The sequence below is a fragment of the Aspergillus udagawae genome (assembly GCF_001078395.1).
Source record: "Aspergillus udagawae IFM 46973 DNA, scaffold_6, whole genome shotgun sequence".
In the NCBI taxonomy this organism is placed as follows: Eukaryota; Fungi; Ascomycota; class Eurotiomycetes; order Eurotiales; family Aspergillaceae; genus Aspergillus; species Aspergillus udagawae.
This window is the reverse complement of record NW_025091269.1, coordinates 658000-673650: the sequence shown is the minus strand read 5'-3', so window position 1 is coordinate 673650 and position 15651 is coordinate 658000. Positions and strand designations below refer to the sequence as shown.

Here is a 15651-nt window from a genome sequence, read left to right as displayed (position 1 = left end):
ATTACCCCACCACCACAATGGCCACATATCGGTACGACCTACCATGATCGCAATAAGAGACAAGCAGCTAACACAGTTTCATAGCGAAGCTTGGGGTCTTTTCCAAGATGAACCTATGTTCCCTTCCAGTAGTACCGCTAGTTTGTCCAGCGGAACAGGACCGGGGATGAGGATGATCGGCCGAGATCAGAGCGCAGCATCAAGTACAATTTCTAAAACAGAACTCGTCTCGGAACTTCAGCGTCTTCGACAAGAGTTACAAGAGCTACAGTCTGCCAGGTAAGCATTCGCTCATAAACACAATTCTATTTCACTTTCAGAATTCACTGATTCCATTTTCTCAAGTCATCCCAACCAAAATTCCAAAATCAGCGACCAACCTGAGCCGTTTTCCTCCACCACCCAACCAGACAATTCTCTCCCCCCTCGAGAACCAGGGTCCGAGAGGTCGGAAACATTGCGCTGTTGGGAACCCTGTTGCAATGGCCGATTGTTTTCTAATCGAAGTAACTTGATCCGACATCAGCGGGAGCGAAGGGGAGAATCGGCGAAGCTGCGATGCTCCTTTTGTGATGCGGTTTTCTTGCGCAGCTCGGCCCGGAACGCGCATGAGGCTGCCAGGCGATGTCGTCGGTGACGAGAACACTATGGCTGGCCTTGGTCTCTTTTTAAATCAGTATCCGAATTGGAGAAAGAAATCGTCTAGAGCATCAGCTAGCAATTGTAGCCACACGAGCTGTCCAGCAATGTGTCACTCCATTTTCATCAACATGTCAATGGATGATCGATTCTGTATCTGGGACTGCCTGATGGCCATATACTGAGCTAGCATTCTTGCGTTCATATGCATCTATTTCACGGGTTCTGGATAGTAGCATGTGAAAATCGAATCGCCCAAGGTCCAGTACATGATCCATCAATAGATAGCAACACACCGACACTCGATGCTCTGACGAGCTGGGTACTGATCCTGATCGGGTAAACAGAACGCACCATGCGCCGTGCCGATGATTACCCTTCCATTTCGGAGGCCTGAAGAGGGAAAAATCGAGGCTTCGGTTGGCTCCTGATCTCCGATATACCACCAGCTATGCTTCCCATCACTGCTCAACCCATCCGTCGGGCCTTCCCCATCGGCCATCATATTTAATGACAAAGTTGGACGAATGCAGTCCGTTGTAATACTTCCGATTGATCAGGAGCAGGTCCTCGGGCGGCATCTCGGCCGTATCAGCCACCATCAGGGAGTCTCGCTTCACCCGAGTCAACGGGCGCCAGACGTTGATCAAGGCCTGATAAATGATGCATGAATGGCCACTGTTGATGGGGATAGGATTTCGCGCCGTCGGACGGGAGGGATCGCGCGGTCCCGCTTTTGTTGATCCCTCGGCGGTGGATCACCGATGTGGCTTGTCTGAAGTCTAATGTAAATAATAGCACAGTCCTTCCGGTGGTCTTCGTTTCCTTTCATTGACATCTGAAAATGGTATCTCTGAAGACAGTACAAGCATCCAACGCCGGTATTCGGGCCCTCCCCAATATCACTGCCTTATTTGTTGGTGGCACCAGTGGCATCGGCCGGAGCACCCTGCGCCAACTGGCTCGTAATGCCGACAGCCCTACAGCCTATATCATCGGTCGCAACGAGGCTCGTGCCAGTCCATTCTTATCTGAACTGCGGCAATTGAGTCCCAAGGGCCGCTTCCACTTTATTGAGGCGGATGTATCGCTAGTGCGCAATGTGGATGCCGTGTGCCAGCAGATTCTCCAGCAGGAGAAGCAGCTGAACTTTCTCTTTATGACTCCGGGAGGTATTTCTCTGGGGGGACGAAATGGTATGCGGACGGGAATTGTTTCGGGGAGTACCTTAAGCTGACAAAAGGATACCAGAAACCGTTGAAGGCATAGACTACCTCTTCGCTCTCCGCTATTATTCCCGTATGCGTTTTATCCAGAATCTCCTCCCTCTCCTCGAGTCGTCTGGACCAAGCCGGGTGGTCAGTGTCTATGGTGGAGGCTTTGAGTACTCCATTAATACATCAGACCTCGACCTCAAGCACAACTTCTCCCTGCTCAACGCCTACAAGCACTCCATTACCATGACCTCCCTGAGCATGGAACACCTCGCCAGCACCCACCCTGCCATCAGTTTCATTCACGTCTACCCCGGTCTTGTTGGCACCAACATCTACACCAATAGCTTCCCTGCACCGGTTTCAACATTCTACAACTACGTAATGTGGCCATTCATGTGGCCCTTTTCCGTGAATCTCAGCGAGAGTGGCGAGCGACATTTATTCCATCTGAGCTCTGCGCGCTACCCAGCTAAGCAGGGCACTGGGTCCCAAGGAGTTCCGCTGGAGGCTGGGGATGTAGCTACGGGTACTACTGGGGAAACCGGGAGTGGTGCCTATCTTTTGGATTGGAAGGGCGACGTTAGACCGAGCACAAAAGTTCTGACACGGTATCGGGAACAGGGGATACCGGAATTGGTTTGGGGTCATACAGAGAGTCTTATGGATAAGGCAGTGGGCCGATAGAATACCCAGTAAAGCAATCCTTGATTTCTGTCACATTTGCATGATTGTCTAGACACCTTTTTGGCGTAGTGGTTTGATGGCTGACAACACCTCGTGGCATTATGCTCGTGGCATCAAGGCTGGACTTAGCGTCAGTTTCTGGTGGGAATAGACGCTTCAGCGAGCCAATTCCATTTCCCTTTGATGAACGATGATGAGATACCATACCGACGAAATGATTGTGATTGTCATTTGTCTAACTGGTCGTAGACTTGGAGATCCCCAGAATTTGTACTTGTGGTTACGGTATGCTACGTAGATAATTTACATATCGTCTTGGGCCAAACCAAATGAGACAGTACCATTATCGACTCTTCTTTCAGGTCTTGACTTTCCGCACGAGTAATAGTGGCTTACCAGCCTCGATCGGTTCTCCTGGTGGTGCCAAAACCTTCTCCACGATGGCACCCGCTGCAGAAGGCTCGACGCGCACAGCGATTTCGAGTTTCATCGCTTCTAGTATGACCACGACCTGGCTTTCTTCCAGCTTGTCCCCTTGCTTGACCTCAACTTTCCACACATTGGCATTCAAGGGGGCCTCGATTGCGATGATCTCGGGGTCTGTGTCACGGGACGTACAATGTTAGCCTCGACTTTCTTCGATTGTCCTTGAAATTGCCTACCTTGAAGTAAACTCTCGATTGTGTCCTGAGATACTCCCCTCTCGGCCTTTTCCTTCGCCCAGCGTTCGAGCAACTCTGCTTCGATTTTATCCATTTCAGCCTGCGCCCGACGCTGGCGTGCTCGAATGGCTGCTACTTCGTCGTGGGTTTCCTGCAAGAGTCGATTGTGCTCCGTCATGTCAAAAACAACCTCCTCCCATTGATATTCGTATTGGCCGCTATTAAACAGCGCCAGCTGTTTTTCGTATTCCTCTTCGGAGACTCGGTAGAAGGTTATCTGATCAAACTCTTCGAAGAGCCACGGTCTGTCGGCGCTGTAGCCTTTCTTCGAGCCCAAGATGTCGACGCCCGGTATGGTCATTCCGGTCAGTTGATATCCACCAGGCGAATCGACGTTGTACAACCTGTTGATTGCGATCAACGTTTAGATACTTCAGTATTACTGAACAGTACTCACGCCATGCAGCTTCCACCCCATGATACTGAGCCGGCCGGAGTATATACTCTACTTGGATTCATTTTAGGGCAGTTCATGCGCTGACGAGGATCCACAGGGAGGGCGAGCGGAAGTGCAGTGAAGAATCCGACAGAGACAACCATCAAGCTGGCTGTCAGGAAGATGTTTTCGAACTCTTCCTTTGTGAAAGCGTTGTTTCTGGCTACAAATTCCATGTTGTCTGGAAGGTACGAAGCGTACGGACGCTGTGTTTCCATATAGCGCAGAATGGCATCTTTTTGTCTTTGACTCTCGAACGTGAGAGGAAGCCTGAACAGCCGACTCGGCATCTTTGCTTGACTAAGATCTCCGAGTTTTGTCTCGAGCTCGCAGAGATAGCTGATTAGTCTTTGCTGAGAGAGTTTCATGCCGTCGTAGTACAGCATCAGCGCTGCGAACAGTGAGTTAGTTATGAAGTCCTGGTCTGCCCGTACAAGTTCTTACAATTTCCGCATCCAACCGTTGAAATGAGCCCATTCGAGAACGTGATCTCTTTTCCTTCATCGAGTGCCTTCTTTAGTGCAGTGACTCTGCAGCGATGGTTCAAGTCAAATGACCCGTGGCCATAATCAATGAGGAGATAGTCGTCCCCTGCCTAGAGAAGTAGTTGATCAGCTGGGACCCCTATGACCCAACGATAAGTGCACCATACCTGTCTGTAAGACACAAGGGGCTGGGTTCCTTGCTCTTCAATCCGATGCACCACGCCTTTGCCGCGAGTCTCAGCTGGCTGCTCGGCAGGCATGCCTCTCAGCTGTTTCACGTCGTTGAACCCATGCCCTTGGTGGCAGCAATGGACCAGTTCGTCGACGAATCTCTCCATATCCCTCCGTGCATCCAGGGCATCAGCCAAAGACACTGCTTTGTATTTCAGGGTATCCCCCGCTTTCACCTGTCCTAACTTCCACAGATCTGCCTTTACGATCGTATGACTGCTCACAAATCCCCCAAAGTCCGGGGCATCTTGTGGAAAGATAACGGGATCGTCGCCTGTCCAGTTGAGCGAGCCGATTGCGTATCCGTATTCTATCACATTAGAAGGATGTGCGCCGCCCTCTCCCCCATCGGAGCGAGCCCACCGTGGTTTGGGACCGATGAGACGGATGCCTCCTCTGGCCGCATTGTGTGAAATCTTCCACTGAGACTCAAACAGCATATCGATGCTCTCGTGAACAAGATAGCCTCATCGTAGGGTCCTGGCATGGCTAGCAGCTCCCAGTGACTTGGGTAAATGGGGATGAGGTGTTCTGGTATACGGAGATCACTACTGACTTCCGGAATCACGCTTGTGATTGCGAGAAGGTCTCCCGATGAAAGCTGCCGACCTTGATAACCTCCAACTCCTACACCTGGAGACGTCGACTTTGACCCAAACCATTTGGGCACGTTGAGGAATCCACCAAACACTGCGAGGTAAGCCCTGCAGCCGTTTCCTGTAGTTTTACCAATAGTCAGACGTTGACCAGCGGCTACCTTGACTCTTGACCACATTGGAACAGCATCTCCATCGAGTTTAGCTTCAATCGGCGCTCCACAAAGGGAGATGATTGCATCCCCGAGGAAGCGTAGATCTGGGCCGCTCAGGGTAATCTCCAGAGCCTCAAAACCCATGGGGTTATTGACGAGGGCATTCGCGATGCGGAAAGCTAGCGGGTCCATTGGCCCAGAATGACAAAACCCCCTTCCTATGGTCGGTCGCCCGGGCCAGTCTTCGATGAGCGTATAGGCGCCACCCGAAATGACGTCGATCGCTGACGGGGTGTACTGAAAATCGTCCAGGAATCTTGTCAATGTGTTGCCTGCAACAAAGGTCTCCTCTTCTAGAATCTTAACCAGGAAATCCAGATTGGTTGGAGGCCCGCAGATACGTGATTTTCCTAGAATTTCCCTCATTCCTATTATAGTCTGCTGTCTATCTGGCGAGTGGTACATGACCTTCGCGAGGAGGGGGTCTAATGTTTCTGTCAGCCCGGCCAAAGTACCCAAGAAGAGGATATTGTTCGTGGGATATACCGTAATTGGCGGATATCTTGATGCCTCGATAGACCCATGTATCAATCCTTGAACCTGGCATTTCCTTCCATTCGACGGTTTGCAAGGTTCCGGGACAAGGGGCAAAATCTTTGGTCGGGTTTTCAGCATACACTCTTGCTTCAATAGCGGCGCCGAAAGGGGCTTCCACTGGTAAGCTTGCAAGGAAAGATGCTTCAACGCCCTTCTTCCCAGAAAGCTGGGCATCCGCTTGATCTAGCATGAGTTCAACCAAGTCAATGCCATAGCAGAGTTCGGTTATCCCGTGCTCAACCTGTAGGCGAGTGTTCATCTCCAGAAAGAAGAATGCGCCAGTTTCATCATCGACAAGATATTCTATCGTCCCTGCTGAACCATAGCTTGTCGACTCCGCCAGACGAACAGCAGCCTCACCCAAGCTCTTTCGCAACCCTGGTTTTCTGGAGACGAAAGGGCTCGGGCATTCTTCAATCACCTTCTGATGCCTTCGTTGTATCGAACATTCCCTTTCGCCAATAAAAATCGCCTTACCATCCCCGTTGCCAAACACCTGAACTTCTATATGATGGCTGGATGGATAATAACGCTCAATGAACACGCCCGCGTTCTTGAATAATGCTTCACCTCGGGACTTGACAGTTGCGAAGGACTTGCGTACTTCGGCCTCGGAATTGCATGTAAGCAAGCCCATTCCACCACCACCAGCGGTGGCTTTCAGCATGACCTACACTCCGTCAATTAGCCCCGCAAACTTCTCTCCGGTTTCACGATGCATACCGGATACCCCAACTTCTGAGCCACCTCCACAGCGTCATCTTCATTCTCGATCAAGCCAGGTGATCCCGGCACGATGGGAACTCCGGCCTTCGTCGCAAGTTCTCGCGCGGTATGCTTAAGGCCAAAAGCTTCGATGCTCTCAGGTGAGGGTCCTACAAATACTAAACCAGCGGCAGCCACAGCCCTAGCAAAATCTGCATTCTCAGATAAGAATCCATAACCTGGGATAATAGCATCCGCATTATTCTGCTTTGCAATCCGAATAATCTGATCACTGGAGACTCCTAAGTTAGAGTAGTCTTGAAAAGAGGAAAGAAGACTCACCCGTCGATATATGATCTTGAGGCAGAACCAGAGAGGAGAACGGCGACATCTGCTAAATGAACATGGATAGAGGCAGCGTCTGGCTCGGTATAGATCGCAATTGTACGAATATTCAGCTTCCTGGATCACAACGTCAGAGACAATCAGCAGCTTCAGCTTGCGTAACCATACTTTGCGGTCTTGATAATTCTGACGGCGATTTCGCCTCTGTTGGCAACGAGAAGAGTCTTTAAACAATCCATCGTGATGCAGAGCAGCAGCTAGCGATGCGACTGGGAGCAACATAACTTGGGCCCCCTCCGCTTAAGAGGATCATTATCTGCACTGCAGGAGAACACCTCGGCGCTGTACTCCAATGAAAGAAAGTAAATCCTAGGATCAATGCCAGATAACAAGGTATGATCGTCGTGGGGTATGGCCGTGATCGCCGTTTGTTGGAGATTTGGAGAAAATGCGGAGCATCCGTCTATGCTGTCATGACTGATAAGCTCCGAACCCCTCAGTCCAAAGTTCCATTCAGCCGTGCGAGTTGAAAGAGACTGAATTTTGGGGCATATCTATATTGCTTGCCACCTGGTCATTGCTTGACTGCTCCCCCAAGCTTTCTCTGCGAGTCATCCGTTTGTTGAGGGACTTCACAGCTTTCCTAACTTCGTTCGGATTGCGATATATTGCACAATGGCACCAATACAGCAGAAGGCACTTATCAATTGTGACATGGGGGAAGCTGTAATTATATACGCTCCCTGAGCTTAACACGCTCGTTGTGGTAGCATTACTGATGTACTCATAGTACGGCAACTGGACCTGCGGTCCTGACCTCGAGCTCCTCCCCATGGTCGATATCGCCAATATTGCCTGCGGATTCCATGGAGGCAACCCGCTCATTATGATGGAAACGGTGCAAAATTGCAAAGCTCACAATGTTCGAATCGGTGCTCACCCCGGTCTTCCAGACCTGCAAGGGTTCGGTCGTCGGGAGATGAAGCTCTCTCTAGAAGAGCTCACGGCAATCACACTCTACCAGGTTGGGGCGCTCCAAGGCTTCCTGGACCGTGAAGGGGTTCCCCTGCACCATGTAAAGCCTCATGGGGTATTGTACGGTATGATGTGCCGGGACTACGAAGTTGCCAAGGCGGTTATGCTGGGAGTTCCAAACGGAGTGCCGGTGTTTGGACTGGCGGGCACTCAGATGGAGAAAGCTGCCAACGATCTGGGGATCGAGTTCTGGGCCGAGCTATATGGCGATGTGAAATACGACTCGAACGGCATGCTTGTGATTGACCGGAAGAAGAAGCCCTGGAACCTCACAGATGTTGAGAAACACGTCAGACAGCAGGTCGAAGAGCAGTCGGTGACGGCCGTTGATGGAACTGTTGTACAACTGCCACTGAAAACGTATCCGGTCTCAATCTGCTGCCACTCTGACTCTCCTGGATGTGTTGACATCATCAGGACGACGAGAAAGGTAGCGGATGAATTCAATGCCAAATACGAGAGATGAAGGCTGTTTTAAGGTGTAAATAGCTTGTTTCTCCATATTGGAATTTATGAGTATGAAGGAAGCAGCGAAGACAGGAGAAGCCGATAGACTGGTGTACCTTTAGCACATCACACCCCGAAACGGGCAGGATGGGCAGAAGAGCCAGCGCTCAGAATAAGAGTGTTGGCACCATATCGTAGCCTCCTGCTATGAGCTCGATACAGTAAGACAACCTAATTAGAGCCCGGAAAGTCAGCACCTCAGAGACTTGGATGTTGAAGTTGTCCATGATGTAGGATTTCATATCATTGCTCAGTGTCTCAGTGAACAGTCTTCCTCTGGTCAGGTCATTCTGCGATTATGCATATTATAGCAGTAAATCGAAAGTTAGGATTGCAGCGACGGGTAGTGGTTACATGATTGATTCTAACTGACTACCGCGAGGGTGGGTCCCTAACGAATTCGGATGAATACTGCTGCTTATCGCGAGGGAGGTGTTAGGGGGCCGCCCTATGGGCTTCAGATAATACTTCACCGTCTTATTGCTATCAATGGCACATGGATGTCCTTCTTGCCGGCTGGCTACATAGAAGCTGCAAGGCTGGGTTGAACAATATTCCCAAATGCGGATCATATAGTCTATCCTTCTACAGTAGACTGGATTCATCAAGATCCAGGTGCAAGGATACTCAGTATACAGAGTAGATCAGGCAAGGTGCAGTCACTATGCCTATTCGCCAGTTACCCCGAAGTGGGTTTATTTCGCAGCCTTATGGACCTATGGCCAAGGACTTAGTGGTCAAAACTTTATTTGTCTGATGGCGGCTTTAGTAGTCTGCTCTAAGGAGGTTTTCAGCTGTAAGACCACACAATGTCCTACAGCAATTCCGATTGGCTGAGACCAACACGAGCCCTGGATGTGCATCTAAGGTACTTATCATAAAGAAATAACGGCAGAGAAAGCTAGAAATCCCCGAAATCCCCACTTTGAGATTAGCCTCTAAGCTTCTCCTTTAGACCTTCCTAAGGCCCTAAAGCTTCTACTTCCTCCTGAACAGCATCTACCATTACTTAGGTATAGTGCCCCTTGCCCTTAAAAATATATGTTATTCTAAGCTACTCTATTCTAGCTATTCATATGTCTATTTCAATATACAGCCTGCTCCTCGGTACTATGGAGGAAAAATCCTCTTTAATTCTGACAAATACCCATTAGATTGGTATGTGCGCTATTGGCGTGTTTCTTTAGTATAATTTGCAGAGTGGATTGAGCATTGATTGCCATCCTTGCAGTAGCTAGAGACGATCGCATGAACTAGGAGTATTTTTTATCAATCCTCTCTCCGACGATTTGATGCTCAAGGTAAGTCTTTCACACCAGTAGTGGTTGGGCTTGCCAGCATGAAGGCCTACATTAATGTCAGCCGCATGGCATTTCTGTTGTCTCTAGGGACAGCACCTTGTCTGGTTCGCTCAACTATGGTATTCAACGGATGACCTGCCTGATACTATTCCTCAGGCATGACGTGTTGCCTTGAGCCAGAACATCACCTGCTCTCAGTTAGTCACAGCCAACAAGATCACAGGGCAAGTACTACACAGCAAGGAAGACCTGATCGATCTCTGCACGACCAACGGCGCAAAATCTTTGTAGAGTTTCCTGTAGAATATCCATGAAAGCTGCGGAGACAGTTTTCTGAACTACGGCTCTATCTCGACGACTGGAGCTCGACTTGCTGAGCCACTCTGTTGGGCGTACAATGTTACCTATTTTCAGGATGCGTTAAGTTCCACCTGGTTGTTTACAGAGACGGGCGCTATGACTTGGCTGCGGCTTATGAAATCTCGCTGGATGATGTATGTGCCTTCCCTTTCTCCTCGAATTGTGAGGGATCTAATGTATGCCAACGCATGGTTGATGAATAGTTCTATGCGGGGAATCCTGCAGTCGGGGATGGTCGAAGTTGGACTATTATGTCTGCCTGGGAGTTTGAGGAATCATGGCGCAGTTCGACACTCCATCTCAAGTTCTTACCAGTACTAATAGACTGATTGTATCAATTTATGTCCAAAAAAATATTCATAATAAACGATTGCAGGGGAGTCCAGAGCCCTAATAGCACAAAGACAAGAACATGACAAATGTATCAGGTCATGAAGAAACCGCGGTGCAATATACGATAACCAAGAACACTACTTTATTGTTCGCTCCGCTTCGGTCCCCTCGAGCTCGACGAGTCCGTCTCGACCGAGCCGTCTTAAACATCCCACGTGCAGGAGGCGCAGAGCGGTTATATCGCTTGGTCGTTAGTAATGCCTCATGCGTTCATATCAGCCTCGAGATTGCAGCTTCCTTTATGGATCATGGATCAAGACCTAGTGCAGATGTGATCACATATATATATATATATATATAATGGCGCGATGCGAGCACTAACTGTTAGTTCAGGTTGTAGTCTCGAGCGTTATCAGCCTGTCTCATCGTAGTAGTCTGAATTCCTACTACTCATCTGGATAGCTCGGATCTTGGACATTCTACCCGAGCTCATTGAACTGTATCTGTTGAGACGTGCGCGTAAGGGTCAGTCTTATGGCTCCTGCAGTTGAAGCAAACTACTTTATGTTAAAAAAGATAGAATGGGAGTAGTCTCACTGGGTATATGGAGTATAAATATCTAGACAATTGCCAATTGCTGTAAGCATGCGCGTGAAGATCGTGGCGGGTCAGCTCCTTTGTACAGTAGCTCTACATAGCTACATCCGTTGTTGGAAACAATCCAGTTCAACCAGGATGATGAGAAGCCCGCTACTACCTTTAACTGTCGCAATCATTAGGGCGGATATAAAGGAAATCCAGGTTCATCTTTGGGCAGTGGTGGAATGCCCATCTTCCAGTAAAGAGACCCAAAAGCCAACCACAGACAGCAGACAGGTCAGGACAGCAGCTGAATCATGCAGGATAGAGAGGGCTGTTAGGTGGGAAGATATCAGGGGAGAGAAGACTGTTGAGAACAAAAGACTGTTAAGGAGGGAAACGCTAAGGAAGTGGAGCTGCAGCACATACGCAGTCTCAATGATCTGCAGTCACCAGTGCTGAATTGCCCCCAAACACAGTAATGAGGTAAAGAGGCTTGCACAGGTAGAGTGCATACACCACAGTCAGCCTGAAGAGGAGGCCATTTTTAGCCTTACTTTAGGAAGAGGTTAAATTACGCAGGGCACTTACTGAGGTTAAGTAACAACATTATCTAGGAAGGTAACTAAACAATGCTTAGTACGTGCAGAATGGTAGTGTAAACTATGTCATATACTTTAAAGCAGCAGCTCACTATTAAGATAGGGTAGGTGCAGCCGTAAATGGCCCTAGTAGTAGTCAGTTAATTACACAGGTTTTCACATTCTTTGTACGCTAGTTTCATGTCCTTACGGACTGGACATGTCGGTGAGATGGTCTTGTGGATATGAAAAGCATGCAAGTGCAACAGATGTCAAAGCTCCAAATGCCGACTGCTTGGGTCTCAGACGTGTTGATGACACGAGTCGGAATAACTGTAGTTCTAAGTAAATCTGATTGATGGATTGCCAAACCAAAGTTCATAAAAAGCAACGACATACGTCAAGACCAGAAGGGATCAGCCTCATTGATCAAGTCGACAACGCCAAGCATCTGGACTCATAGTCGCACACATTGATACGAGAGTCTTATCATATCGATGATGATAATCCACAGTCCCCTCCTCCGATATCGTCGATGAGCTGATTCGTTCCTACCCAATCGGGAGGGGCAGGGCGCGTCCCCGCAACCAAAACCTAGTCTAAATCAGGCATAGTGCTGTCACCGAAGGGCGCGCACTAACCATACATGCAGATGACTCAGGCAGCCGTCCGGACTCGCACGTCTGTCTCCGAACAGGCAATCCCCTTCTTCCCTCGCATTTCGCATTGGGAGCCATCATGTCAGTGACCATGACACGCTATCTCTCCACTACTGTCCATGGGTAACGCTGTGGCTGCTCAACCCTGGAAACTGTGGAAACAGGTGGCCCTTCACCATGCAATTCGGCGGGGGTCAAACTCATCGGTCATGCCTACTAGGCCGAACGTGATCATCGGTCCCAGACAACCCACTGGCAACTGAGCAAATCAAAATTAACGGTCACAGAGTAGGCTCTCTGAATCCTTGCTAGTCAACTGCCTCCAAAGGCGACGTAGACGATTGTTCCAACTTCCAAGCCTCCAGTCCAAGCGATTTTCTGCAAGGTGGTCAGAACAAAGAGTGCTTGACTTGGTCCGTCGGTACTTCGGCATGCTTCTGATACCCCGGACGAAGATAATATCGGACCTTGACTACTGCCCTATCTGTCCCTCTTCCCTCCGTCAGCTCCTCCATTCCACACCTAACTTTCAATCACAGACCTGCTCTGATTCTACTTCGTTTCTATTCCCCATATTGAGTCAACTCGAACGATACTGTTGATCTCGGTTATTCGAGGTACGATTAACCAGCACTGAGTCGATACGGCATCGGAGTAAAGTATCCCTGAAAATGGAATACTTCGATTTCGACGGAGCCTCGTTTGGCTCCCATGCCCCAGACGACGAGGTGGCTTCTGACAGGTTTGAGCTCGATGAGAACGATGCAATTGAAAACTACGAATCCCTTCTACATGAGCAGCCATTGGACTTTTCCAATGACCTGCCGGAGCAGGATGATCTCAACCAGCAGACTGAACCGCCATCAGTCAATGCGCAATCTATCAATGCTCTTCCAATTTATCGAGCCAAAGAGCCCTGCGACTTTTGCAGACATATGAATCTGGACTGCTTCGTTTCAGACAGAGGAGCCTTACAGAATGGCTGCACGTGCTGCATAACATTATTCCGAGAGTGCAGCTTCACGCACGTTAAGATGCCTGGCAAGTACATGGAAACTCTGCAGGCCATCTCAGAGAATGCAGATATTCCAACAGTTGGTCCAAAGGGGAGGAAGACGCTGAAATCACTTACGGGAATGACCATGCCTGAAGATATGGACGGCCGGGGGAGGAAAAGCAGTTCTCGTCTTTCCCGCGACGCCGTACGGATCCTCAAGACCTGGCTTCTGGAGCATCTTGACCATCCTTACCCGTCCGAGCAAGAAAAAGACGATTTGAAAAAGCGCACTGGCTTGAAGAGAACCCAGATTAGCAACTGGCTTGCCAACGCGAGGCGGCGTGGAAAGGCCCGGCCTTCCCCGCCCAGCAATTCTTCGGTTCCTGGGGCCATAGACATTCCCGGGCAGCAGCAACAGCAGCAACCAAACATCGCGCTCATGACGCCCCTTGAGCGATGGAAGTACTCTCCACCCGAAAACGAACCTGCTTCCACGACCGATATTCTGCGAGCCCTGGTGAACAACCCTTTGGATTCGGCACGACAGCCAGGTCACGTGCGTTCCCTTTCTCGGAAGGGATCCAGCAATGACTCAAGCCATGCGAACTCCAATATATTCAAGGCCCCATCCATCAGCAGCTTGGGTGAAAGTCGGTCTGTCAGTCGTTCATCCGTCTCTGACCTGTCCTTTGCCTCTGCTTTCTCCCATCGGTCCTTGGAGTCCTTTGGTTCAATGGAAAGGAAGGAACGTCGTCGTCGTCGCAAGCCATCGACTGCCTTGAACCCTTTCAATCAACAGAAGGCTCGCAACTCTCGTATATTCCAATGTACTTTCTGTACTGAAACCTTTGCTACCAAGTATGACTGGCAGCGGCACGAGAAGTCATTGCACCTTGCCCTCGACAAATGGACCTGCTCACCTCAGGGCGGTGTGGTGTACGTCAACGGAGCCAATCGGTGTGTCTTTTGCATGGCGAGTGACCCAGACACCGACCATCTGGAATCTCACTGCTATAGTACCTGTCAAGAGAAGACCCTGGCGGAGCGAACATTTTACCGCAAGGACCATCTCAACCAGCACCTTCGACTGATGCACAATGTCAAATTCAATTCATATATGGAGCAATGGCAAAGCTCAACCACAGAATTAAGATCACGCTGCGGATTCTGTGGCATCGTCCTCACGACCTGGAAGGATCGTGTGGAACACCTGGCTGCGCACTTCAAGAATGGTGCTGATATGACCCAATGGCAAGGGGACTGGGGCTTTGAACCATTTGTTCAAGGCTTAGTCGAAAATGCTATGCCCCCTTACCTTATTGGCGAAGATCGGAAAACATTAAACCCTTACACAACCTCCAAGCTTCTCGGACAGTCATGTTGTCCGCCAACGACTGCGTCTTCTGGTCTCATTGAACCTAACGACGTGAACTGTTTTCATCGTCTTCAGCGCGAGCTCACTGCATTCATCCGCAAGCATGTTGCAGAAGGCTCCATCCCGACGGATCAAATGATACAGGACCAAGCTCGGATTGTGATTTATGGCAATACTGATCCTTGGAACCAAACCAGCGCCGACAATCCAGTCTGGCTCAGTATCCTCAAGCGTGACACGGGTCTTGAAGTGGTGCCTGATTCGGAACATATTCAATTAGATAACTTGAATATGCAGCCCCCATTCGCGGCTCATGGCGGCCTAAGGCAGCCGCCAGTCGAAGGCAATCTTCTGGCAAGGTCATTATGCAACAAAATGCCTTTGAAACCCGAGAATTTCAGTCCTGCACTGCAAAGTCCTACGTTCCCTGGGACTCGTCGATCATCAGCTGCTCCGAGTATGCCTGGAAGCTCGGCTGGTAGTTTTGCTGGTAGCTTCGGAATTGCGCCGTCTGGGGTCAATTCTGGCCTTTCGACCGACTGGGGAAGCAACTTCTCGGCCGGTGTTTCTTCCTTCTCCACGCCTGCCAGTGGGTCAGTCGACCAGTTCGTTCAGATGGGGTTTGAGCCGGAATTTCTGCAACAACTCAATGATCGGTATGGTGAAATGCATATTGACGGAATGGATACAATAATGTTGGGAGTAGAACAAGAACATACGCGCAATAGCGCGTTGGTAGCCGGGGGCGAGGTGTACAAGCTGGCAGGCTCTACAGATGCTGCTGGACCGCTCTCTAGCGTTGGGTCGGCACCTATCGATATTCCCAGTCCGAAACAAACTGGAGTCGTCACCCATCAAGATCAAGCGTCGATCAGAGATCCGCTCTATCCTAGCGTTAGTGGGATTTGAGTCCACATGAGAGACATTAGCGTCTGATGAGTGCGTGTCACGCAATCTGGACATGACTTGGTCGAGAGAGGTCGTGGGAAAAGTTTCCTTTTTCTTCTGTCTCTTCTTGTCTTCCCCGTGTATGCATTGAATGAGAAAATTGTACGTCGTTATAAACTGCAGCGTTAGTCCTTATATACCATTTAGATTTTCTTTTATCTAAT

At 49.6% G+C, this 15651-nt stretch overlaps 5 protein-coding genes across 5 annotated transcripts; 4 read left to right on the top strand and 1 right to left on the bottom strand.

Moving 5' to 3' along the window:
* Window positions 1–17: 17 nt before the first annotated feature.
* Window positions 18–283, top strand: Aud_008006 (uncharacterized protein; the record flags this gene model as incomplete). The annotated part of the gene is made up of 2 exons (XM_043292892.1): window positions 18–31; window positions 85–283. The coding sequence occupies 2 exons, from the start codon at window positions 18–20 to the stop codon at window positions 281–283; spliced, it is 213 nt and encodes a 70-aa protein (XP_043148827.1).
* A 1200-nt stretch (window positions 284–1483) lies between these two features.
* Aud_008005 (uncharacterized protein) lies at window positions 1484–2540 on the top strand (the record flags this gene model as incomplete). Its single annotated transcript, XM_043292891.1, has 2 exons — window positions 1484–1835; window positions 1891–2540. 2 exons carry the CDS (start codon window positions 1484–1486, stop codon window positions 2538–2540), a joined length of 1002 nt encoding a protein of 333 aa, XP_043148826.1.
* A 358-nt stretch (window positions 2541–2898) lies between these two features.
* On the bottom strand, window positions 2899–7051 carry Aud_008004 (bifunctional urea carboxylase/allophanate hydrolase; the record flags this gene model as incomplete). The annotated part of the gene is made up of 10 exons (XM_043292890.1): window positions 2899–3140; window positions 3203–3606; window positions 3660–4089; window positions 4143–4293; window positions 4351–4724; window positions 4778–5650; window positions 5712–6432; window positions 6486–6759; window positions 6810–6929; window positions 6981–7051. 10 exons carry the CDS (start codon window positions 7049–7051, stop codon window positions 2899–2901), a joined length of 3660 nt encoding a protein of 1219 aa, XP_043148825.1.
* A 436-nt stretch (window positions 7052–7487) lies between these two features.
* Aud_008003 (LamB/YcsF family protein) lies at window positions 7488–8313 on the top strand (the record flags this gene model as incomplete). Its single annotated transcript, XM_043292889.1, has 2 exons — window positions 7488–7538; window positions 7603–8313. The coding sequence occupies 2 exons, from the start codon at window positions 7488–7490 to the stop codon at window positions 8311–8313; spliced, it is 762 nt and encodes a 253-aa protein (XP_043148824.1).
* A 4525-nt stretch (window positions 8314–12838) lies between these two features.
* Window positions 12839–15448, top strand: Aud_008002 (putative homeobox and C2H2 transcription factor; the record flags this gene model as incomplete). The annotated part of the gene is made up of 1 exon (XM_043292888.1): window positions 12839–15448. The coding sequence occupies one exon, from the start codon at window positions 12839–12841 to the stop codon at window positions 15446–15448; it is 2610 nt and encodes an 869-aa protein (XP_043148823.1).
* Window positions 15449–15651: the final 203 nt, after the last annotated feature.